General features: G+C 34.0%; 1 protein-coding gene across 5 annotated transcripts; it reads left to right on the top strand.

The window, feature by feature from the left end:
• Positions 1–208: 208 nt before the first annotated feature.
• Positions 209–25,276, top strand: FAM92A (family with sequence similarity 92 member A). 5 transcript variants are annotated; one of them, XM_006906810.3, is made up of 9 exons: positions 209–363; positions 857–1,091; positions 3,317–3,385; positions 4,346–4,447; positions 7,047–7,052; positions 8,274–8,378; positions 17,451–17,564; positions 22,392–22,511; positions 24,064–25,276. In XM_006906810.3, the coding sequence occupies exons 1-9, from the start codon at positions 338–340 to the stop codon at positions 24,151–24,153; spliced, it is 867 nt and encodes a 288-aa protein (XP_006906872.1). In that variant the 5' UTR covers positions 209–337; the 3' UTR covers positions 24,154–25,276. The 5 variants fall into 5 exon arrangements, with proteins under 5 accessions (XP_006906872.1, XP_006906871.1, XP_015440962.1 ...); XM_006906809.3 differs by lacking the exon at positions 7,047–7,052 and having other exon boundaries at positions 4,346–4,486; XM_015585476.2 differs by lacking the exons at positions 4,346–4,447; positions 7,047–7,052.
• The last annotated feature ends 408 nt before the right edge of the window (positions 25,277–25,684 follow it).

Genomic DNA, 25,684 nt, shown 5'->3' on the forward strand with positions numbered 1-25,684 from the left:
GTCGGCGCGACTCTGCAGGAGGATGAAAGGCCCAGCAGTAGGCATCCGCGTCCGCGAAGTGCAGATACACGAAGCGGGCTAGAGCGCGGGCGGGAAGGCGCCGCGGCACCCGGCTGGGCCTAGCCGCTGGTCCCTCCTGTCGCCCCGGGGTCGCTGACTCGGGTATTGGCCGCGGGGACGCGCGCCGCTTTGCCGTAGAAACGACGGGAAGGCGCGGCGGCGCGCGGCGCGGGCTCTCGGGATCCGGCGGCGTCTGCGCGCGCCCCAGCGCAAGCGCGGGCGCATCGGAGCCCGTCGTTGGACCCCAGTCGAGGGGCCCGGCGGTGCGCGAACTAAGATGTTGAGGCGAAGCTTGGAAAACCGGTAACAGCCCCGGGGTCCCAGCTGCCCGAGATGCCGCACACGCGAGGGCACGGTGGGGGAAAGCGGCGCCTCTCTCCGTGAGGCCTCTGCGCCCGGTTCCGATCCTTAGCCGGCGGCCCGGCCCTCCCCGCCGCGCTCTGGGGCCTGCTTCGCCGTGCTGCACCAAGCCCCGGAAGCCGGGGCCGGGCCAGCTGTACTCAGTCCCCGCACTGTCCCGGGCGCTGTAGACGCCCGGGAAGCAGCCGGGTGCCCAGGCTGAGCAGCCCTAGTAGCCGCCACCCCGCCGCTCTGTGGCGGCGGGAGCCGGGCCTCTTCCAGCGCCTACACTGTTGGGATATTAAGGCCAGGCCCAGAATGGGAAACTAGAGGGGACTCTGCCTCATGAGAAGCCGCCAAGTGCCCCGAGAGTGTTTGTATGTCAAATTAACGTGAAGATGAAGCCATTTCGTCCCTAATGAGAATGAGTTATTTTCTGCGTCACTTTTTTCTCTAGGGACGCTCAAACCAGACAACTGCAAGATGCTGTCACAAATGTGGAGAAGCATTTTGGAGAACTGTGCCAAATCTTTGCTGCTTATGTGCGGAAAACTGCCAGACTGCGAGACAAAGCGGACCTCCTGGTGAATGAAATCAACGTGTATGCCTCTACGGAGACCCCAAATTTAAAGCAGGGCCTGAAAAACTTTGCTGATGAGTTTGCCAAACTTCAGGACTATCGACAAGCAGAGGTATGGAGTGAGGTCACAGCGTCATTGTTATGAATGAGTCCTGAAGTAGTGGATGGAGAAACCCTGAAGACTCACTTTTAATCTGCAGTGGTAAACACACACTTGATGATAAGCCTCCCTTATGTCTGTAACATTGTGTGAGTCTGTGATTTTACCAGATTTTTTTAAGCTTCTTGTGATTTTACCGTTTTCAAACTAAATTTTAAGGTATCTTGAAATCCTAAATTTCCCCATTTCATTTGCCACTTTTGGGCCAAGGAGTGGCTATTTACAGTGGGTGTAAACAAAGTGCCCATGGGGAAGAAAAGGAGCATGTGTTTTATGTGCATGTAAGTATATTTTAAAGTATGTCTGGAGATGGAAGATGTTGGGAATGGTAATATGAGTGAATAAATAATGAATGGACAAGAAATCTTCGCTGCTTCCATGCTCTGGAAAGTTTCACTGGGGGAAAAAAAAGCACTGATTTATATCATAGATGCAAACCAGTAGTGAGACTGGGGAGATTTCTGCTGGGTCAGGGGAAGGTGAGAAGTTGGGGTTGTAATTGTTTTCTTTCTAAAAGCCTACTTTTTCCTGTAGTACCTCATAAACACTTTCAGTTATGTTAATTTTAGGTTTCAAGGTACAGGTTAATGTGTCAGAAGTTGCCCAATTAGAGCTGCATCGCTTCTTTGGCACTTATCAGTGCTTTCAGTGGTTTTTTAAAGCCTAATACAGAAATTGCAATTATCAAAAAAAAAAAAAAGGGTATAATGATCTTTGAACCTATAATTGTTATTCATTTACATTTGGGAGGTAGTTTTGGGGAAAATGTTGATATATTTTTTCTGTAATAACCGTTATACATAACTGGGTACTTACTATTTCAAAAATAATTTATACTCACAGATAACCTTAAAATCCCATGTTAGCTAATAATTTCAGTCCCCCTTTCTAGAAAACCTTTATGCTATTTATCAAATAGCAAAGTAAATTGATTTAGATTTATGCTCCTTTTTATTTCCCTTGCTTACCAAATGGTGGAGATGCTAATGAACAATGAACAAAAGGTAGGCAACAAAAAGGAGAACAGAAATAAGACTCGAGTAATCCATACACTGAAGAATCAGTGTATGGATTATTTGACATGATATCAACTAACCTATCCTGAATATTCACGGTTTTGATTTTAGGGTTCCTTATATTTAAATGCTCAGTGAGAAGTTGATTTTTTTTGTTTTTCTAAAATCTTTTAAAATGAAACATTGATATGCATTTTACTTATAAAAGCTAAAGAAAAATCAATATGAAATGCATTCACTGATTGTATCATCAAATGTTCTCAGAAACATGTATCATCAAGCTTTTTCCTGCTCCAAAAATAATATATGTTCATTTTAAACAGTTAAATATGTGTCATCTTGTATTACCTATCTTGAAAAAGAAAATTTTAATGTCCAAGAATTATTTTTCTTTTGCTATATACTTGCCTTTAAAAGAATTCATTTCCTCAGTGCCTTTTACTAGTTCTATTAGTAAAAAAAATTGCCTAAAATGTGATAAAATGTTTTTTAAATCTGGTTAATTCTCAATAGAGATCAGTCATACAGCTTGACAGCTCAGCAACACTTGAAACCATTTATCATTTTCTAATTAATGAATGGCTTCTCAGAAAAAAAAATTACAGCTAATCAATGGTATTAAGCTTTCCTGCTTTCGAGGATTGTGTTACTTTAAATGTTTCTAATATGCTGAATCTTTCAGCTTTGATGTTCCTATCTGGAAAGCTGGTTTGTTATTACATATTGGAGGTGATGTATGTAAAGTATCCAACACCGTGCTAAACACACTGAAAGTGGTAGCTGTACTGAAATTTGAGATGTCTTAAAGCTTACCCAAAAGCTACTACTTTGAGGTAGAAACATGATGGTGTGACAAGGATGAGCTCCTTGGAAACCTGAGACGTTTTCTTGTCATATTGCACACCAGGTGCTTTTCTGCTTTTATATTTAATATACAGCTTAACGATTTTGAATGTGTTTGAGGTTGGATTCTGAGTCTTTTCAATTTCGGGTTATTATTCTTTATGAAGATAAATTGAACTATAACACTTTAATTTAAAATTTTTTAAATTAATCTGTGTAGTAATTATGTTCAGGTTAAAAAGCACAGGTTTTAGTTCAGAATTAAAATTTCGATATGTCTGTTTCTTTTCAGTTATATTTTATAATAATTTTCAATAGGTTGAAAGACTTGAAGCCAAAGTAGTTGAACCATTGAAAGCTTATGGAACCATTGTAAAAATGAAACGGGTAAGTAAATTCATTATTTTTTTACTATTCTGGTGAAGAGGATAAGGCTTCCAATAGTTGTCCTTTTAATAAAAAGTACAAAGTAGTATTTAGTCACTTTTTACACACTCTGAAGTGTCATTTCTTAGAACTTTGAGAATAATGAAATATTTTTAGTGAGCTTACTAAATATACTACTGTAGCAACATGTAGCATTTTTTATTATGGAAACTTTAAAATATTTAATATTTATAGTCTTTAAGAATATATGAATAGAAATTATTTTACTAAATATAAGTTTATACTTTTGTTTCAAAGCAGCCAATAACATGTGGACTAAAAATGAATGTGATGAAGTTTTATTTTCTTATTGAGGTATAATTGACAAATTAGTTTCAAGTATACAACATAATGATTCAATATTTGTATATATTGCGAAATGATCTCCAAAGTAAGTCTAGTTAATATCCTTCACCATCCATAGTTACAAAAATATTTTTTGTGATGAGAGATTTTAAGATCTACTCTCTTAGCAACTTTCAAATATGCAATATAGTACTATTAATCAATCACCATGCTATACATTACATCCCCACAGTTCTGTTTTTTAAATCAACTTTACCGAGGTATAATTTACATGTAATAAAATTCTCCCATTTTAAGTATTCATTGAGTTTTGGCAAATGTGTATATATATGTAACTACTACCACAATCAAAATTTTACATACATATTTATATTTATGTGGTTATAGTTTTACATTGAAATTATCTTGTCTGTGTCATTATTTTGAGGGGATACTAAAGAACCACACATGTGCACACTCTCACACACAAAGATACACACTAATTATGCAGTAGTAATAATTCTTTTGGTAATGATGCCTGGATCAAACAAGGACCATTTCTCCCATTCTTAAATCAGAGTGCATTTTATTTCTTAAATCACAGATTTTTATTAACAAAAAAATGCCTATTTACAGGATGACCTCAAAGCAACATTAACAGCAAGGAATCGAGAAGCTAAGCAGTTAACTCAGTTAGAAAGAACACGTCAGCGAAACCCATCTGATCGACATGTTATTGTATCCTTTGAATTTGGTCTTAAAAAAATGTTTTGTAAGGTATGCAGTACAGAAGTAAATATATGTGGAAATGATTAATTTCTACTTTTAAATATGCAAAGAATTTGAATATAAAGGTTAAAAGAAACACATGCACTTATGAATTCTCACTATAGAAATCAGATAATTTTAAAGAGAATATACCACCTAATTCAGTCCCTTTTACATTATTTTCCACATTAGATATTCAAAAAATAAAACTCATAAAAGTAGATGTTTTTATAAAGAGTAAATTCAAACTTGAGATTTTTTTCATGATAATGACTAAATATTAATATAAAAAGTAACTTAAAGATCTATCATTAATCATATCAATATTATATGCCCTGCTTTTGAGAAAAGGAAGGAAAATCTTTTTTCCCAATGTAATTCCCTTCATCTTTAAAATCACAATTATGACTTCTACCAAGACCTTCAAGAGTTCAGGAGTATAGTTGATGTCCATGGCTGGGCACCAAGGGATCTAGATAGGAGTGTCTACTGTAACAAGGTTCTTCTGTTAAGAATGACTGTTGCTTAAACTAGAATGTGCCTTGTTTGTGACTAAACAAAATAGAAAATAGTGCCTAATTGCCAGCAACTGGGATAGGTGCAATTGTATAGAAGTACTAATTTATCCCACTGCCTCTTTTTCCCATTCCTTTTTATGTTTCCTTCCTACTTCCTTAAGGTTTTTACTGCCCAGCTCAGCCAGAAACCACATGAGGAGTGGCTCCTTGGGGGCATTTGAGGTTCCAGAACACCTCCATTCCTGAGGGGAATCCCTTGAGCAGTGATTTGGGGCTACGCCAGTTGCCTGGTCCTCCTTCCTTTGGACCAAAGGTACATATGCCCAACCTTGTAATAAACAAAAATGGGCAGCCACAGGGCTGGGACTACCCATTGGAGGCTGAGATAGGAACATCTAGACAGTAGTTGAGGCTTAAGATCTACAAACTGGAGATTATAGAATCTGGGTTTTAAGCAAGTCAGACAAACCAGAGAATGCTGGAAAATTTATGACTGACAAATAGGGACTGAGGCAGAAGTCAGGGGGTGTCACTAGCTTTTAAGAATTTAGCCAGAGGTCAAAATTTTATTGTTTTGTGTGAAGGAGAGTACATAAAGGCAGAAAAAATGTCACATCTGGAATTCTGAGCAGCTGTCCAGTTTGAATCGAGGGTTTTAGTATAGACAGTCAACACAGAAATGAATCTCTTCTTAAAACAAAAATGTTTCCAACATAGATGCTCTTCTGTAAACACTGCTGTGGAGGGAGTCGTCTTATACTGTAGATGAAGCAGGTCTGCAGGTTCACCTGGGGGAAAACATGCAACAACTAAATAGATTATTACTGCTACAAGTGAATTGCTATGCTCACTGAGAAAGATCTATGAATCCAGTGGATTTTGTCAGCTGGAGATAAGAAAATAAAGGACAATCTACATATAAATATGTTTGATATAAATATAAAAATATTCAGTCATACCATCATAAAATACCAGGAGAGACCCTTGAAATTCATTGGACTGTTCAAAAGGAGCATGTTAAAGTTCAATATGTAAAATAAAATGGAGTAGCTGTGGTACAAGAGGATGGGGTGAAGGATCCCACGGTTCTGCCTGCTCACCCCCAAGGTCCTCAGTGACTTCTGAACAAGATGCCTATAACACAATTTGAAAAACACCAATCTGGCTCACCCTTTTATAAGCCATTTTGCACTCGTGAGTACTTTTATTAAATATACTGACATTCATAGAGTCATATTTTAATCGAAACCATTTCCTACTCATATTGGTACATGATAGAATTTTGAAGAATTTTCAACAAAAGGTAGAAATAGAAATCCTTATCCTCTTTGTTAAAAACACCTTTGTGTAATTTTGGGCACATTACTATGCTGGAGTAAAGGGACTTGAGACTTTAGGAAATGAGTAGTAATTGCTGGAGGATGGTAGATTAAGATTCAGATGTCCCAGCTATGGCTTCTGCTTCCCCATTCTTTCCTAGGTTAGCCAAATTTCCCTACCTTTCCAAATTTTTAAATGAAACTATCAATAAATGGGGAAGAAAAAAACATAAATAAAAAGGAAGAACTCACAAGTAAAGAATTGCATGAGTCACATGTAATAAATAGCATTAAGAAATTAGTCTTCGTGAATATTCTCATAGTAAAAGTTAAAGGTTTCTAACTCAAAAATTTTCTCAAACTGATAAATCTTCAAAGGAGTTCGTTTACTTTTGAATATTCTGTGTTGAAGTTATATTTTTTAAAATCCCAAGCCCAGTAATATAGAAAATTGCTTTTGATTACTGGTTATGATTAACATTTGTGTGGTTTTAAAAAAAATGACATTTTATGTGGCAAGCATACACGCACAGAGGTATAAATGAATATATTGTTAAATGCACAGTATCTTGAAATTATGTTTGAATTAACCTTACTGTAAGTATATATAACCAATATAAAGTTATACTGTATAATTGCAAGAGTATATAATTCTATAAGAGTACATGATTTTAATTTATTGAAAAAATTGTTCTATTTGAAATGTATTTTTTCCTTTATGAAAAATTTCAGTCACAGGTGGGTAATAAAATGGTGTGTCAAGATGGATCCTTATAGTAAACCCTTTTACTTATTTCAATTTATACATTTTCTTGAAAAAGGGCTAAATGTCAGAATGTGTCACAGAACATTGATGACAAATGCAAATTTTCTCATGAATTAACTGTTAAATGATGATATGTGATACTTTTGAGCAAATATAATACTAGCATAGGAAACAAAACTTTATTCGAAAGAATTTAATCAGAAAATTGGGCTGTCTTTTAAACTCTCTATGTTACTGTTTAACAAAAAAATCTTAAATATTTTTGGGCAACTATTGTCCTAAAGGAAGAGATGCTTTTTAAAGAGAAATACATGGTTAGATTGGAAATGTTCTGTACTTTACAGTACTGTAGCCACTAGCTATATATGGCTGTTGAGCTCTTGAAATGTGACTAGAGAACTGAGAAACCAGATTTTAAATTCTAATTTAATTTTAAGTATAAATTGCTACATGTGGCTAGTACCACCAAGTATGGTACAACAAGATCATACAACACAAATCTAGATAGTATGAGTACTTGTATATTACTTAGAATATATTAAGTAAAACATTAGACTTGTCATCTAATTTATTAGCTGCTGGTGTGTGTGTGTGTGTACATATATATATGCATGTATGTGTATATATATTTTTTATATAAGAATTAACTAGTAACAGTATAATACTGGTAGCTAATAAGAATATACAAATAGAAATTCCAAGCTGAAATAAATATTTGTAGTGACTATTCTGCTCTACCTGATTAGAACATTACAGAATTAGAAACAGTTAATACATCTGGAGAACTAGAAAATTGAAAATACTTAAATCACAAGACCTTTCTTTTGGTGAGGAGACAAAAGGGAGAGAGAGAGTGAGGAGAAAAAGACTACATTAGATAGCCCAGTGAAAAAGGCGAAAGCAGGAGAAAATACAAATTGTTTTATAGTAAATTATCCAAGGGTAATATAGGGAAAAAATGGGTTTGTAAAAAGAAAGGGAGGAGTTTTGTTTTTGTTTGAGATCATGAATCACATCACTTAATAAAGTTTTTTATTCTGCATGTGCTTATTATATGGATCATTTTATTTTATGTGGCAAAATATATTATTGAACATTTACATTGTAATGCCAAAAAGCTAATACTGCAATGGTAGCATTTACTAATAGACTCAAATGCATGACTCTGACTTAATTTTTTTCATCTTTTGTAGGCAGAAACTGAATTACAGAGAGCTACAATGGATGCTACCCGAACAACTCGTCATCTGGAGGAAACCATTGACAATTTTGAAAAGCAGAAAATAAAGGATATAAAGGTAATAAAATAACAGTTAAGGTTCATAACATGTTTTCTAACCTTTTTGTTTTATTTAAATTTATGGAAAATTTAAATTACTGCTATTTTTAGCCCATAGTCTGTGTGAAAAAATATAAATAAAAATGTATCAAATTTTATTTCCTTATGGAAACAATGATATATCAAGGGGCTACATTCCCAAACAGAGGCCAAATATACAGCTTTTTATCACAAGTACTATTTAATCAAAGGGAACTAACATTTATTATTTTTTTTGTATCAGGTGCTGTTCCAGGCACTTTACATAATCTTTACAGCAACTCCATGAGAATGAGGTGGTATTATCCATATTCTATATAATACACTGTTATTTTTATAGCATTAAGTTTTCTAATAACTACATATTATCAAATAAATTGGGTAAGAGTAGCCAACCATGTAAACGTGCATTCACCATGATATGGTGTCACAAGAATTGCTTTATTGTAACACATCAGGAGATATGAAACTTTCAGGATCATGGCCTTTAGGTCTTCAATGACTTTTTCATAAGCATCTCGAAGATTTCGAGGATCGTTTTTAACTATAGTATGTCCTTTAAAACAAGTCATCTAAAGATGCTTTTTGGCTCACTGAAAATTTTCCTGGAACAAGCTTTAAAGAAAAATATTTTTGTCATTTTACAACTGTAAACAAAAAAAAACATTGTGTTTTCAAAAGTTATGTTCTTATCAATAAGTATTATCTGCCACTTAATTCATGAAACACTGATTTGTACTTTTTTTAATTCCCTATCACAATTTCAAAGGATTTCAGAAGTTTCTCCAGTTTGGTCCTGAAGACGAAAAAAAGTTTTAAACTTCTCAATTCAGTCTGCACTCTGCTGTCTAATAGTAGATTGCTATGTACTACGAGCATCTCAGAAAGCTGCCCTGAGACAAACCTCTTTACTGACGTGGGAGAGTATAAACTGGATTAATGTTTTAAAATCGCTGACAGCCTCTTAAATTGAGGGAGAAAGAAAAGTTATTAAAATAATTAACTTTAACCTGAAAAATGAGAATGGAGACTTGTGAGGTATGCCTGATTCTACTACCACCTAAAGGCTTCTCTTTAGTTCATTTCATTATTCAGCCTCCATGCTTGCTACCTCTACAGGTGTTTTTAATTCTCTGAGCACCATCAATTACAAAACTGGGGCAGAGTGAATGAGTGCAGAATTCCCAGCTACAATTACTACTACCTGGGATTTCCTGAAACAGTAGGACATGGAGTGAGGGACTGCACAGTGGAGGGTGCACAAAGAGAAAGCCTTAGCCTTCCAAGTTTTTCTCTTTGCCTGCTGTATCATGCCCCTGGAAGAGGAAAGTCACACACACAAAAAAAAGACAGGAAGAAACCCACTTTTTAAAAAATTGATGCAGTTCACCCACTTAAAATGTACAGTTCAGTGGTTTTTAATGTTCAGATATGTGCAACTGTCACCACTTAATTTTAGAACACTTTTATCACCTCAAAGCGAGATATAATAGATTTTAGCTTTTACCTCCCTGCTACCCCCATACTCCCACCTCAGCCCTAAGCAACTACCTCTGATCTCAGTCTCTGAATTTGGCTGTTCTGGACATTTCATATGAGTGGAATCCTAAAATACGTTGTTTTTGTGACTGGTGTCCTTCACTTTGCATAATGTTATCAAAGTTCACCCATATTGTAACATGTATCAGTTAATTCTTTTTTATAGCTTCATAATATTCCATTGTGTGGCCAATTGCCACATTTCATTTATCCATTCATCAGCTGACGGACTTTTTGGTGGTTTCTACCTTTTGGCCGTTGTGATTAATGATATAAGCATTCACATGCAAGTATTTATATGGACACATATTTTCATTTCTCTTGGGTATATACCTAGTTAATTGCTGGATCATATGGTAACTCTTTAATCATTTGAGAAAGTGCCACACTGTTTTTCCAAAATGGCTGCACCAATAGTATATGAGGGTTCCAGTTTATCTATATCCTCACCAGTATTTGCTATTAATCAGACTTTTTCATTATAGTCATCCTAGTGAGCGTGAAGTAGTATCTCATTGTGGGTTTGGTTTACATTTACCTCCTATGCTTCTTGGCCGTTTGTATATCTTCCTTGAAGAAATAAATGGCTATTCAAATTCTTTGCCTGCATTTTAGTTGGGTTTTCTTTTTATTATTGAATTGTAAGTGTTCTTAATATATTCGGATACAAGTCCTTTATCAGATGTATGATTTGCATTATTTTCTCCCATTCTGTGGCTTCTTTTTACTCCAATGGTGTTCCTTGAAGCATAAGTTTTAATTTTGATGAAGTCCAGTGTATCTATTTTTTCATTGTTGTTGTTCATCCTTTTGGTTCATTGCCAAATTTGAGATTATAAAGATTTATCTCTGTTTTTTCTTAACAGTTTTATACTTTTTGTTTCATATAGGTCTTTTACCCATTTAATATTTTTATATGGTATGAGCTGAAAGTTAAACTTCAGTTTTTGCATGTGACTATCCAATTGTCCCACCACTATTTGTTGAATGGAGACTGTTCTTTTCCATTGACTAGTTTTGGCACCCTTGTTGATTTTTAAATATTTAAAATATTTTTAAAAAGTTGACATGGTTTTGTCTCTGGATTCGCATCTTCTTTCATTTATCTATGTCTGTCCTTATGCCATTACCACACTATCTTGATTAATTAGTAATGCTTTGTAGTGAATTTTAAAATCAGGGTGTGTTTTTCCTCTTTGTTCTTTTTTAAGATTGTTTTGGCTACTCTGAATCTATCGCAATTTAGTATGAATTTTGCCATTAGCCTGTCCATTTCTATAAAGTCAGCTGGGCTCTGATAGGGATTGCATTAAATCTGTAGATTAGTTTGGGGAGTACTGCCATTTTAAGATTAATTCTTCCAATCCTTGAAAATGGGATGTTTTCTATCTATTTAATTTATTTTAACAGTGTTTATATTTTTCAGAATATAAAAGTTTTGTGCTTTTCTTAAACTTTTTCCTAAGTATTTTATAATTCTTGATGCTATTATAAATGAATTTGTTTCCTTAATTTCATTTTCAGATTTTTCGTTGTAAATGCACAGAAATACAATTGACTTTTGTACACTGATCTTATACCCTGCAACCCTGCAGAACACATCTATTAGCTCTGATAGTTTTTTAGTAGATTCTTTAGGATTTTCTACATACCAGATCATGTCATCTGCAACGTACACTTTTAATGCTGACCCCACACAACTCTTAGCAAACTTCCAGAAATGAGTTCCAGAAATCAGTATCAGAGTCTATTAGGGTTCTGAAACTGTTCTGTAGGTCCTTCACTGTTTATAACTGTATTACCGTGTTTGATGTGGGGTTTAATCAACAAGTCCATCTAAATTTTGGTAGCAGCAATAATCAGAGAGGTAGCATAGTTTTTAGACCAAGACTTTTCATAGGAACCTTACAAAGAATTTGTCTTTCTGAGAAAAGTTGGTATGGAACTTAGTATACAAAATGTGGAAGAAAAATCACAGTCCCATTTGTTTCCCATGTAATAAGAAAAGTCATCAACTATATGGTGAGTATCTAGAGAATCTCAGACCTACAAAAAGGATCTTGACCAGGGGTCACTCTTGAATAGATAAGAGTAGAAATTCAGTATGTGGTAAAGTAGCTAACAGGAGCAAGAAACATCTTCTAAATTTAATTTTTAATAGCTTTATTTTTCTTATAAATATAAAATCACCATACATTTTTTAAAATTGAGAAAAACATAATAATCCCACTAATCAGAAATAGTGTTTTGACTTATACCCTTTCAGACTTTTTATGTATACACATATACATAAGAGATATGGATAGTAATAATAACAACACACATTTCTTAGGCATTGTTATGTCACACATTTTAAGCATTTTATGAAGATAAACCTCATTTATCCCTCAAAACATCCTTAAGGAAGGTAATATTATTATTCCTATGCAGTTATATTTAAATAGGACCAGACCACATGTAGCATCTCTTTTTAAAATTTAATATATCATGGACATATTTGTGCTAAGAAACATAGGTCATATCATCCTTTTTGGTATCCTCATAGTATTTTGCTATATGGACATACTAGTTTATTTAACCAGTCCTCACTGGGGGACATCTAGATTATTTTTGCAGTTATAGATCTCACTGCATCATTAAACATCAGGTTTTTGCTGGTCCATTTATTTTGGGGGGATAAATTACCAAAAGTAGTACTTCTGATTCAAAGAACACACTTTCAATTTTAATACCTATTTTGAAGCTTCTGTCCACAAAGTTTACATGCCTACAAAACCTTGCATGAGCACCCTAATATAACAATGATGAGTAGTAGTTTCAATAGCCAATCTGATAGATTAAAAATATCAGTGTCTAAATTTGCATTGGTACTAATGTTGAAGCAGAGTGCCTTTTCATATATTTAATGATACATTTTATTTCTTTCTTAATTACTCACACTTATCCTTAGCCTATATTTTTTAGTGTTGGCGTTTTTCTTATTAAGTTGTAGAAATTCTTTAGACAATTAACCCCTTATATTAAAGAGAAGATATGTTGCAAATGTATTTTTGCATTTTGTTGCTTATTGTGCGTTGTCAACTTTAAAGTTTTATTTTTGTTGCTAGATCTATTGGTCTTTTTGGTTTCTGCCTTGGTGTCATGTTTAGAAAGGTAGTTTTCATCCTCAAAATTATATAAATATTTGCTTATATTTTCTTCTACTATTTATATGACTTTTTAAATATTTAAATATTTTATCTGGCAGTTGTGTTTTGCATATGATATGAGGTAGATATCTAACTTTGTTACGGATAGGAAGTTCTTCTGACATCATTTATTGAATAGCCTCTACTCTGGAGAGCTGTCATTTCCCCTTTGTTTGCCAAACTTTAAACAAGACCATTTAGAACTTTTTTGTTAAATATCTCACTTGCTAATTAAAGCAGATAGAGGCTTTAATATTAGGATAATGAACTTTTTCAAATTTAGCTGGTTTACTTCTTAAGCAATAAAAATATCTAACTTGTGTTGGACACTTACTCTAAGCCAGTTACCATACAATACTTTTGCTTAGATTAACTCATTTAATTCTTAAGGCAAAACTTATGAGGTTGATACTATTGTTCTCTCATTTTATAGATGAGGAAAATGAAGGAAAGAGCAGATAAACTGTTTAATATTACATAGCTGGTATGTTTCAGTCATAATTTGAACCAAGGTTTATCTTAATCCAGAGCCCATATTCTTAACCATCCTGCTTTACAGAATACTTACAGATGGATAAAGAATTTCAGATTAGCTCCTGCCCCACCCCCACCAATAAAAAGTATGTGTCTTCTAGTAACACAAAATAAAAATGAAAAGGGAAGGAAAAAAGTAACTCAAAATGCCTCTGTCCCTGACCATACTGACCCATTCCAAATAAACAGATTATATGAGGTCATTGAAAGTTAGCTATATTTATAGAAAATTATTACTAAATATGATAGGGCCCTAGAAAGTTCTACCACCTTTCTAGTGACTCATTGAAATTATTTTATTACAGAAACATAATGTTTTCCATGTTCTCTCTTATTTATACCAGTTGTCACCTAGCATTATTGTTCTTTGAAATTATTCTCCTTTATACCTGTTTTTGGTTTTATGAAATTCTGGTTAGAAATAAAAGAGTATAATTGGCAGTTTTCCCTCCTGACAATCCTCAGAGATATAATTCTTCTCTGTGATAATCTTAAGGCTTCATGGCTCTTGGGTCAAAAATTCCAAATCTAGGATTCTAGCTTAGTAGTGCCACAGATTCCCCATCACTGTTCTTCACAGAAAAATAGACAGTATAAAAAATTAGCACAGCCATTCCAGTCTTATAGAGGTGTATAATACAAGTTTTGTTAAGAAATAAAAGGTCAGACCATAAAGGACTAAACCAAAGTATCAGAAAACTTGATATCCCCCCACCTTGCAAGTAGTAAATAATAGCCATTTCATGATTAAAGATACTGTTTAAATTGCTTTTTTATCACAAACTGAAATTAAATTTTGAGGTTGGAAAATGCTAACAAACTCAAAGTTGGTCACTGTCTTTTAAAATGAGAATGTAAATACACAATGTTTATTTCTTTAGTGACAGACAGACACATCTACATATTTTTCAGGGCTTATCAGCTTGGGGGAATATAACACCAAGAAGATGCTAGTATTAAAAAATTGTTAGAGATGACATCACATTCATCAGAGATTTTGACCATCAGGAATTTAATAACTATTCAAATATTTGAAAATTTTTGTTTTGAAATTTTTGCATATTCCACAAAGTTATCAAAGTGGAATAGATTTGAATTAAGTGTAAACAAACAAATTTAGGTGTAATAAAGTTGTAACTGTTTGGATCTCACTAGTTATTAAATAGTGTGATGGTCTGTTAAAGATTTAGAATTTCCATTTGTAGAAATATTTAAAAATAGGAGATAATACTCAACTTATTTCATTTAAACTTAATCCCTTATATGAGGCTTTTTTTATTTCTCAGGTGATTTTATAAAGACAAAATACCTCTTTTCTCTCCCCTAAGTACAGGCATACCTCAGATGTTATGGGTTTGTTTCCAGGCCACTGCAATAAAGTGACTATTGCAATAAAGCAAGTCACATGAATTTTTGGTTTCTCAGCACATATTAATGTTTACACTATGCTGTATCCCAATAAGTGCAATAACATTATGTCTAAAACATACCTTAATTAAAAAATACTTTATTGCTAAAAAATGCTAACCATCATCTGAGCCTTCAGTGAGTCGTAATCTTTTTGCTGGTAGAGGGTCTTACCTTCAATTTATATAAAGAAAAAATGCACTGTCTGTGAGACACAATAAAGCAAAGTGCAATAACACGAGGTATGCCTGTAAAGAAATCCACATAAGTAAACAGATGGTCTCTAAATCCTCTATCTAAGAAAGAAAAATTAAAAAAAGAGTTGATTGTTTGACATTCTAAATGTATGTTCACCAGTTCCCTGGGTACTCACCTTAAACAAGTCTAAGGTCTTATTCTACAATTCTTTCTTATTTGTTTGTTTGTTTATTTATTTCGGTGAGGCAACCCTTGGTTGACCTCACAGATTGCAAGGACCTTGCCAGTTTACAATCCCTTATTTTTTACACCTACAGTACCTGGTCTTCCTAGGTGGTCTCCCATCCAAGTACTAACCAGGCCCCACCCTTAGCTTCTGAGATCAGACAGGATCTGGCTTGTTCAGGGTAGCATGGCCTTAGACTCTACAATTCTAATTTAATCCTAAGTAATTGAAAAACAAAAATTTCTGTTACAGCCTTGAATAAAAATAAAATCAAACTATGTCTATATTATATTTATATAGTTTGTTTATTAAAGGTAGAGAATCTTAAATTTAAGATTCACAGGAAAGATGTAAGCCTGTGCTTGATTGCTCCTATTACCTAAAATAAGCAGCAGACCAAGAAGCAAGTAGGGGTCCTTAGTGTGTGAGCTTGTCAGAAAACAGAAACTCCCAGTTCTGTTTTCTTCTAGGAGTTTCCATGCTCCTAAAGGCCACCTGACCCCTTTCTAGCTAGCCAACTATCTTAGAAGACTGACAACTAAGAGACAGTCTCAACCCTAGTCAAAAGCCATTTCACCTCTAAGGTATTCCTGGGTATCTGGAGAGTCTTGGTGTGAAATCCAAAATTGTATCTTGGCATAATGGTATTTATTGTCAAGTTACTAGACCAGGATACCAGAGCCCTCTGTGACCTATATGAAGTGACAGAAAGGGTAATTATTAGTCATATAGTTATATCTCTTAACCTAGAACCCAGTCTTTGCAGTCAAACTGACATATGTGCTTTTACCCCAGGAGGGTTACTTTCAACTACAGATGTTTCCATTGAGTAGTGATCAGAAGTCTGTTAGGACTCCCTTAAATATTTTTCTAACCTTTAAGATAGAATGGAGATGGAGAAAAAAATTACAGGACACTGAGAGATATCTGTATGTCTCTCTTCCAAAATGAAGGATCACTCCTGTCTGGCTGGTTAACACAGAAGAGCAAGAATGAACAGAAATATGTATTTGACTCTTGCCTTCTAGCCTAACCTATCTCTTCTATCTTGCTTAAATACAATGCTTGATTGTTTTCTACCTTGTTCATATTTGCCCACTTCTACATTAATGCTCTTATTTTTCATTTGATAAGAGACAAAATAACAAAAGGGTAAGATCCTATTTAATTAAAAACTTGTCTGGTTTTTATCCTTTCAACTGATTATCTTCTGCTAGATCAACATGCACATCTTCATTCATTCTCTTTGTTCATGATCTTCCTTGTCGTAAGTTGTCTTCATGCTTAGAGATTACCTGCACAGTTTATTTGTGAAGAAAACTGTTTCCAGCAAGAACAGCACAGTATGAGCAAGAGCTATAACTTATGAAGAATCAGATCCAAGCTTGAACATTCTAGCTGAGCAACGATAGTCAAATCATATATTTATAAGCTAAAAATCTCTATGCGAATGTATGCTGCTGTTATCAGTGATAGGAATATAATTATCATCAAGTAATTCCTTTGTGGTTTGAGAATATAAGTAACATATAGCCAGAAATATGATGGGATATAATTCCTGTCTAAAAAACATTCTATTGTTTAAAATCAGTTGGAATTGCTAAAATACCAGCTTCAGAACTAAACTGTTTTATCTAATACTTATAGGCACAGGGTAAACAGAGTACATAATGGCACATATTTTATTCAGATCTTTTTTTTTTATCACAGATGTCAATTGTAAGGTATAAATAAAACTGACTAAAAAAAGTAAATGGTGAGATAGGAAATATTTTGTATAATTTGAAGGTTTAGCTGCAGAAGGTCTTTGCAATTATTTTTATTATCTTCTAAACTTCATTTGCCTTGCAGAAAAACAGATACCTTTGCATTTCATAAAATGGCAAGATTAAAATAAAGAATATCTTTATAACATTCGCCAATTTTTATGATTGTTTAAATTCCAATATTTGTTTTTTAGACTATATTTTCAGAATTTATCACTATTGAAATGTTATTTCACGGCAAAGCTTTAGAGGTCTACACTGCTGCCTACCAAAATATACAAAAGATTGATGAAGAAGAAGATTTAGAGGTAGGACTGTCTATCCAAACTCAGTTCTTCTATTAATATGTAGATACTTAAAACATAGCATTTGTTTGGTTAAAAATATCTTAAATTAGAACATTACAATGGTTATTTGTTATTGTGTGCAGTCCCAAATAGCTGAACTTCATGATTTTCTATTTATTTTTTAACTGTTCAAATTAACCACAGTAAAGTTCTAAGAGTTAATTTATTAATAGCCAGTAAAATACAATCTGAATAAAGCCAAATGTATCATTTTGACATGATGTCACTTAAGTGTGCTAAAAATAACATTCATCAATTTGAGCTAACATTTGAGTGTTTATGCCATGCACCATACCCAAAGCTTTATGTGCAATTTCTCACTCCTCGCACAATCCTGTGAGGTAGGTGCTGTTATTCTTTTAATTTTGACAACTACAGAAACAGGTTTAAAGTCTTTAAATAACTTGCCCATGGTCACTTAGCTAGTAAATAGCAGAATTAGAATATAACCAGTTTTGTGTGACTTAATCAATAAACTATGAAATAAATGAAGTTTTATATAAAAGGCTTGCTCTGTACTGGTAGTTAAATGCAAATAAATCTGATTGGCCAACTAACATTAGAGCAATTAAATATCAAAGCCTGGCTCCAGTAAACATATCTGAAGGGTACATATCCTACCCCCTTACTTCAAAAGCGGGTGGGAAGGGGGGGCAACAAAAGTATATTTTTGCTGAAATAGATAAAAATTCAAGAGATAATTCATAAAGTGAAAAAAGCCATGTGTTCTCAAGATATAACCATGATTCTCTATTAACAAGTGAGAGAATTTGGGAGCGCCTTCCATTTGGCAATTTCAAAGATCTCCCCCAATTTTTTTGTTTGTTTGTTTGTTTTTCACTAACTATCCACAAAGAGATCCCTTAGGTCTTCTCTTCCCACTACTCAACTGGTTCTGGGAAACTTAATATAGTAAAACCAGCTTGAGTAAAATGAAGGTACATGTTTTATTATGTTTTCCAGTGCCAAAATCTGTCTCACAGTTTTATATCAGTTATGCCTACATGATCATATTTCTATTTACTGTTTCTCAATAGATAGCTTCCTAAGTGTCCATCCCTTCCAAATAAAACTGTTTTTCACTCCTTTTCATGTCCTATTGTTTAAAAAATAGATTTAGCTATTATCTGTCATTTGTAAAATAAAATAGCAAATGTTTATATAGCATTTATTTTGGACCAGCTACTGATCTATGCACTTTGATTATATTATTTTAATCCTCCCATCAACTTTGGTAAAAAAAAATACTTATTTTGTTTCTTTGGGTGAGAAAACAGGCACAGAGAAGTTAAGAAACTTCCCAGAGGTTCTCATAGCTAGTAAGTAACATAGCTGGGAGCCAAACCCAGAAGACTTACTAAAGACACTGTTTTTATCCTCTCTACACTCTACTGCCAGAAGTGTGGTTCTTGATGAGTGTCCTAAACCACTTCCTGCAGAAACAATAAGTGCATTGATTACCATGTTAAAAACTGATCTCCCACTTTTCCTATATGACTAGAGTCTCCTTTACAAGTATTTTCATTCTCTTTTTTCTAATACCCTTGACATGCCATTTAACTGACACTAAAGCTCCTGCAAACACTTTGAACCCCAAAATTTTGTTTCTTATTCCAGAAGTCCTAGATATCTTTTTTGTCACACCACTTCCAACTTTTCTTACCACTATTTTTAATCAGCTGGATAGGTAGCTTGTGGGAGGAGAATCATAAAAAAAACTAAAGATCTCAGCGCTATATGGTAGACGTGTTTTTGAGTATCAACTTCCCCACTTTCTAGCTGGAAAATATTGAGCAAGTTAACTTCCTCATACTTTAGCATCCTCATCTCTAACATGGAGATACTTATAGTACTTACCTTATAAAATGTTCATTCAACAATTGTTTATTGAGTACCTGTCATGTGCCAGGCACCATTCTAAGTGCTGAGGATTTAGCATTATAAGTTGGATATGGTCCAACTTGTCAAAGCAGAAACTGAAGTCTACCGGGAATTCAGACATTAAAAAAAATGTATAACTGTTAAAGTTTTATAATGTGACCAGTCCCACAGAGAAAAAAATACAGTGTACTGTGAGTGTAATGTGAATGGAAGATTCTAAATAGTCTAAAGAATCAAAGAATGATTTCTTAATTAGAAGCTTGAAGGATTCCTGGCAACAGCTTTCAGTTAAGAGCATATAGATATATAGAGGTCTGAGGCATAATGAATTATAGGCATAAACTATTACTGTTTTGCCATACAGAAATTGTGGAGAAGAGAGAATAATCTGGGGAGATTTGTAGGACCAGGGGAAGTAAAATTATATCAAACAGGTACCAAGAAGAGAAAGAATCCTTTAAATATAAGGTTTCTTGGAAACAAGTAAAGAAAGTATGCAGAGAGGGACAAAGAAATAACTTGCTATTCTTCTTAAGTAGTCCATGCTTTATGAGAACTGCCGAGACATTGTGGCAGCACCTAATTCTCTGCAGGTAGGCATCTAGCTATATCACAAACCATCTTATTTGTTCTTCACAAAAAAAAAAAAAATTACAGCATACTGTCCAGTATAGTCAGGCCCATTTTCTCTGTGCAGTAGTAACTTTGGAGCATATTCAAGTCTTGAGACTTGCTCCTAGAAGAGATCTTGGACCATATTGGAAAATGCATTATTGCCAATACATTAATATTCCTGTAAATCTGGTTTTTTTGGTAAGACTAATTTTAACTGGTTTAAACTTTTATCTCAAGGGCTGTATGTTGTCTTCTACTTCCTACTTTTTTTGCTAGAAAAGTTAAAAAAAGAATGCTGTTTTAACAAAAACATATCCTTTCCAAATACCAGTTGATTAATAAGTCATGCAGGTTTTTATCATACTAGCATGCCAGTGTTTCTCGTCTGGCACCAAAATATAGTTGGGTCCTTAGTAACTTGCTAAATAACCTAACCAGCATGCCCAAATTGCCCTAAAACATAAGTCTTGCCTCTTGTTAAATTTCATCCCTTTATTACTTTGTGTCCCATAGTTTTCTGAGATTTAAAGAAATGTGTAGAGGCATCCTTAAGTCTAGGTCTCCTTTTTTCCCCAAAAACATACGGATTAAGTTCATGTTCACATCATTCATTTACCATTGATTTATCTTAAGCTGAGAAAAGTTGCAAAGATAAAACTGGGCACCTTGCTCTAGAGTATAACATGTTCATATAGGTCTATAGGCTAGAAGTGAAGAGTGATGGGTAGGTTTGGTTATCTTAAGCCTCTTAGGTGTCACCCAAGGCATCTGGGTAATTAGGAACCACAAAGTTTTTTGGTATAGGAATTATATTTTGGTCTTTAGTAAGATAATTCCAAGTAAGCTATAAAGAAAAATGTTCAGCGTCAAAAATTAAAATAGAAGTACCTAAGGTGAGAAATTTAGGGAGAATGCTCAGGCTTCTAGCTCAGTCTACTAAATATATGGTAATGTCTTTCATTACAAAGGTGAAATCTAGAGCTAAACTGTCCAGTATAGTAACCATTAGGCATATGTAGGTATTTAAGGTTAAACTGAAACAAAGTTTAGTTCCTCAGTCACAGAAACCACATTTCAAGGGCTCAGAAGCCTCATGTGGCCTTTTTGGACAGAACAGCAAGGATTTTTGTCATCTTAGAAAAGTTCTGTTAGACAGTGCTGATCTAGAACAGAAGGTAGTTGGGAGCATAAACGCGGCTATTAGAAGAGAGTCTATAGAGAATTGATTGAAAGGTAGCCATTAAACTGTGTAGATAAGATCTTTCAGAGAAAGGTGTCAAAAAAGGAAAAGTGGCCTAAGGGAAACCTTTTAAAAATATTTACACTGTAAGCAGTAAAAACGGAGATGCGAAGAAATAGGGCAGCTAGCACATGAAAAGAGTTTAGCGATGGCATGCATGGAACTGTTTCAGGACAAGATGAAGACAAAAAGACTGGTGATTTTTGGCAAGAGTAATTTCAGTGGAAGGTGAAAGCCTAACTGTAGTTTATTGACAAATTAATGGAGATGAAGTAGGATATTTGAGAAGTTTTCTAAGTAAATTTATACCTTGAAATAAAAAATAAGTATCCTGAGTTTATTTGCTGGGGGAGGGAACCTGTAGAGAAAGCAAGCTTTTGTCGGTTTGAAGTTTTGGAAAAAGGAAAAATGCACCTTGGAAAGAATCAAAATGATATTAACTTTAAAAAAATAAAAAGAAAAGATGGCATTTATAGTTGAGGGAAAAAAGAGAGAGCAGCTGAGGAAATTCACGTCTGATAACCTTACCTATTAGTCTCTATGTAAGAGAATGGACTGAGAAACCAGGGAGGTTTAAAGTGGTAAGGTCTGGAACTACTGCTTGCTTTAAGGAAAAAGAACTGAAAAGTAATGACATTCCAGATCCTAGTGAGATTGGAATCTATATAGTGGCTCCTATTTACTCTTATGTGATGTACTATAAAAAGTACTGCAGTGAAGCTGTGGATAGGCAGAACAGAATCAAAGATGTGACCTGCAGCCTCCCTGCTAACCTGCATATTCAAGGGTAGGAACTTTCACATTTCCCCAAGACAAACTCGCAAGTGGTTGTTTCAGGACCCATCAGTGTTTTACATGGTTCAAATTATTTTAGCTTTCCTCTTTACAACTTAAAATATTTTTGTATTTTTTTTGTTTTAAATTTACAATAAAAAATTGAAATTTTGTCTGGGGATAGGAAGTGCTTTAAAAACTCTTAACTAAGGAATTTAATATGGCTTTCTAGATTTCCATTGTTTAGTATCTATAATGTTGTTTTGTCATTGCAACAGGTTTTCCGAAATTCTCTGTATCCACCAGATTATTCATCTCGTTTAGATATTGTAAGAGCAAATTCAAAGTCGCCTCTCCAGAGATCACTGTCAGCTAAGTGTGTATCTGGAACAGGACAGGTGAGCTAGAAACCATAATTTAAAGGATTTTGAGCTGGTGCCTTTGGAATTGTTTAGTACTAAAAATGTTTCCCTTGAGTCACATGACTTCATATAACTTACCCTCTCTTATGATCTTAGGTAAAATATTAGACTGCACTAGGTGTGGCTGTTAATATATTTCTTATTCTATAATATTACTCTCTATAGCAGAACACTTAAGAACAAAGGTGGAAAGGACAGGCAAATGCTATTCTAGATTTGTTCTCTGGTATAATATAAAGAGCATAGATTCTGAAGTCAAACTGCTTAAAGTCCCACTGCCACAACTTGTTGGAAATTATACCTAAAAAGGGCTTTTCCTGAACATTATCATAGATCCAAAAGCACAGATCTTTAGGTAAAAAGCCAATTTTCTCATTTCTTCTATACCTAGAAAGCCTCAGTTACCTGGTACTTAGAACAGAGAAGGATCAACAACCTTTTTCTCTAAGGAACCACAGAGAAAAGTATCAGATTTTACAGGCTATATGGTCTGTCCCAAAAAAGCAGCCATAAATAAATTAAAAAACCATTACGGCTGTGTTATAATAAAACTTAAAAAAAAAAAAGCAAACTGAGCCATAACTTGCCTAACTCTTCACCTAAAAAGCTTATGCCCTTTTACATAACTTGCCTTCAGAAATTTAAAATAGAGCAAAATATTTTCAAAATATAATGTTAAATTTGGCCCAGCACCTACTATTTTCTTTTGACTCTCCTCTAAGCATGTATTTACTGCTTTATGCATCTCTACAAAGTTTTGTTTGACTATTTAGAGCTAATGATGTTACCTAAGTATAGAATACATTATCCCAGGGTTTCTCCACCTCACACTATTGACTTTGGGCCAGATGATTTGGTGGGAGAGAAGAGAATACTGTCTTGTGCATTGTAAAGATGTTGAGCAGCTTCACTACTGACAAGATGCCAGTGACACAAACACACAAACACACACACACCCCCAACTCCCATCGTGACAATTAGAAATGTCTCCAGACATTGCCACATGTTCCCTGGGAGGTATAATCACCCTCAGAAAGGTTTGAAACAAGGTGACCCACTGGTAAGTCAGTGGTGAATTCAGATTCTGAACTCATTCCATTTAAATCACACTATTTTCAAAGCCTAGTTGAAATAGTCTTGTTTTTGCCATCCCTTTGATCACTCATTCAAACATGATTTTGTGACCCAAGAATTGTTTAATCTAAAATATTTTGGCATTTATAATATATTGAGACTATACTTTTCTCTGAAAGTATGTTATAGAAGTGCTGGTATCCAACTGGAATCAAATGGTTAATTTCACTTTTTTACTCAAAAATAACATGATAAATGAGTGGAAAACCTATTGACTCTTTTCTACCTTAAAATACAATAATTCATAGGGAATTTTCACTACTAAAAATTAATACTTATGGACATTTTTCTGGAATAGTTGTTCTATGTGCCCTTCACTGTAAGGGCATACTAAAAAGATACCAAACATGTAAAAATATTTTTAAGTTAGGATATTTTAAAATGTGTTTAACAGGTATCCACTTGTCGATTAAGAAAGGATCAACAACCAGAAGATGATGATGAAGAGGATGAAGACTTAGATGTAACAGAAGAAGAAAATTAATTTTCTTAAGTAAACTTCACATTTCCATTTTTAATTTAAATTATTTGAAATCCAGAATTACTAAATTGTGAAACTTTATACTGGTCGATATATTAAACTTCAAAATGAAATCCTATTGGAAATGGGAAATAATTAAAGGAAATTTATGTTGACAAAAATGAAGGCTTTAAGAAATATTACACACCAGTCATTTAAACATCCTGTCTAGCAGTATGTGATGTTTGTATAGGTTCCATTTTTTTTTAAAAAATTATGTATTTCAAAAGTATTTCATATTAATTAGTGTACCATACCTGGTTGAGGTTGCAAAAGTAGATGACAAAAAAAATTTAATAATTTCACTTGCTTATTTTAGGTTAAGATGCCATGCTTTCGTTACCAGAAAAGGGTCCTAGAATAGTCATTCTGATTAAATATAAATTCTATTCCATAAGCCTTAATCAAAAAGACAAGTCTTTTTTTCCTTTTTTCACTTTTACAACCTGAAGTTTCATCATTTAATACCTCAGTTTACTTTTCGACAAGAGTATAATCACTTGATTAAAAGTAATGGGAACCTAGGTCATCAGTGTTTTATAACTGTAAGTGTAAATTTTAGCTTTAAAAAGAAAGCCACATTCAGCCTGTTTCTGGTTTTAAAACAAAACTGCTATCATGCTAAAGCTATACATAGTACAGCTTTTGAAAAGCTATAATTTGGTGGAATTATAGCTAAGAAAACATCATGGAAACCATATATAAAAATCTGTAAAAGTTTTACCAAATTACCACCTAATAAATGTATAGTCACTCTTATGCCTGAAAAATGTAAAAGAATTTAATCAGAGCTTTTCAGTATGTCTCATGCTTTTGTTTCTTTGGATGGGGAACTGTACTTTATTTCATGGATTCCAGTCAGGCATGTAAAAATTAGGAAATTTATAAAATCATTTGGGAAAATAACAAAAAAGCAATCATTCATAACAGAAAAATAAAAACTTTCTAGAAAGCTTTTTGACTTTGTTATTCATGGTTCTGTTCTTAACAAAACACTGTTTCCTGACTGATGCAATTACTTCAGTACTTTTTAAGTAAAATATTCAAAACATTTTAAAATCCTAAATAAATTGATATTCTTAAGAAACAGGATATCATTGCATACTTATTTTCTCGGTAGTTAAATTTCGCATTAAATTTGGGAGAAAAAAGAGTTATAGTATTTCTTTTGCTGTTTATAACAACTCACTTCTCTTGAGCATCTGTTGCTGTTATCTGTTCAGTCAAAGCATATCTGATGTAAAGCAATCAGCAAATAATTCTGATATAAAATGTATGCTCTGCCTTCCTCAAAGAAATATTCTGAGGACAAAAGGAATACTATACATGATAATACTTTCATCAAAATTGTTTTTCAGACCAGACATAGGTTGGCAAACTTTTTAAAAGGCTAGGCAGTAAATATTTTTACAATAAGTGGGCAGAGACAAAATGAAGGGTATTACATAGGTATTTAAATAACCATTTAAAATGTAACTACCTTTAAAAATGTAAA

Source organism: Pteropus alecto, unplaced genomic scaffold (assembly GCF_000325575.1).
Source record: "Pteropus alecto unplaced genomic scaffold, ASM32557v1 scaffold51, whole genome shotgun sequence".
Classification (NCBI taxonomy): Eukaryota; Metazoa; Chordata; class Mammalia; order Chiroptera; family Pteropodidae; genus Pteropus; species Pteropus alecto.

Coding starts and splice junctions, on each gene's coding strand:
- FAM92A (XM_006906809.3), top strand. CDS start 338: ATGTTGAGGCGAAGCTTGGAAAACCG. Junction 4,487..8,273: donor TTAAAAAAATGTTTTGTAAG/GTATGCAGTACA, acceptor CATCTTTTGTAG/GCAGAAACTGAATTACAGAG. Junction 17,565..22,391: donor ATGAAGAAGAAGATTTAGAG/GTAGGACTGTCT, acceptor TCATTGCAACAG/GTTTTCCGAAATTCTCTGTA.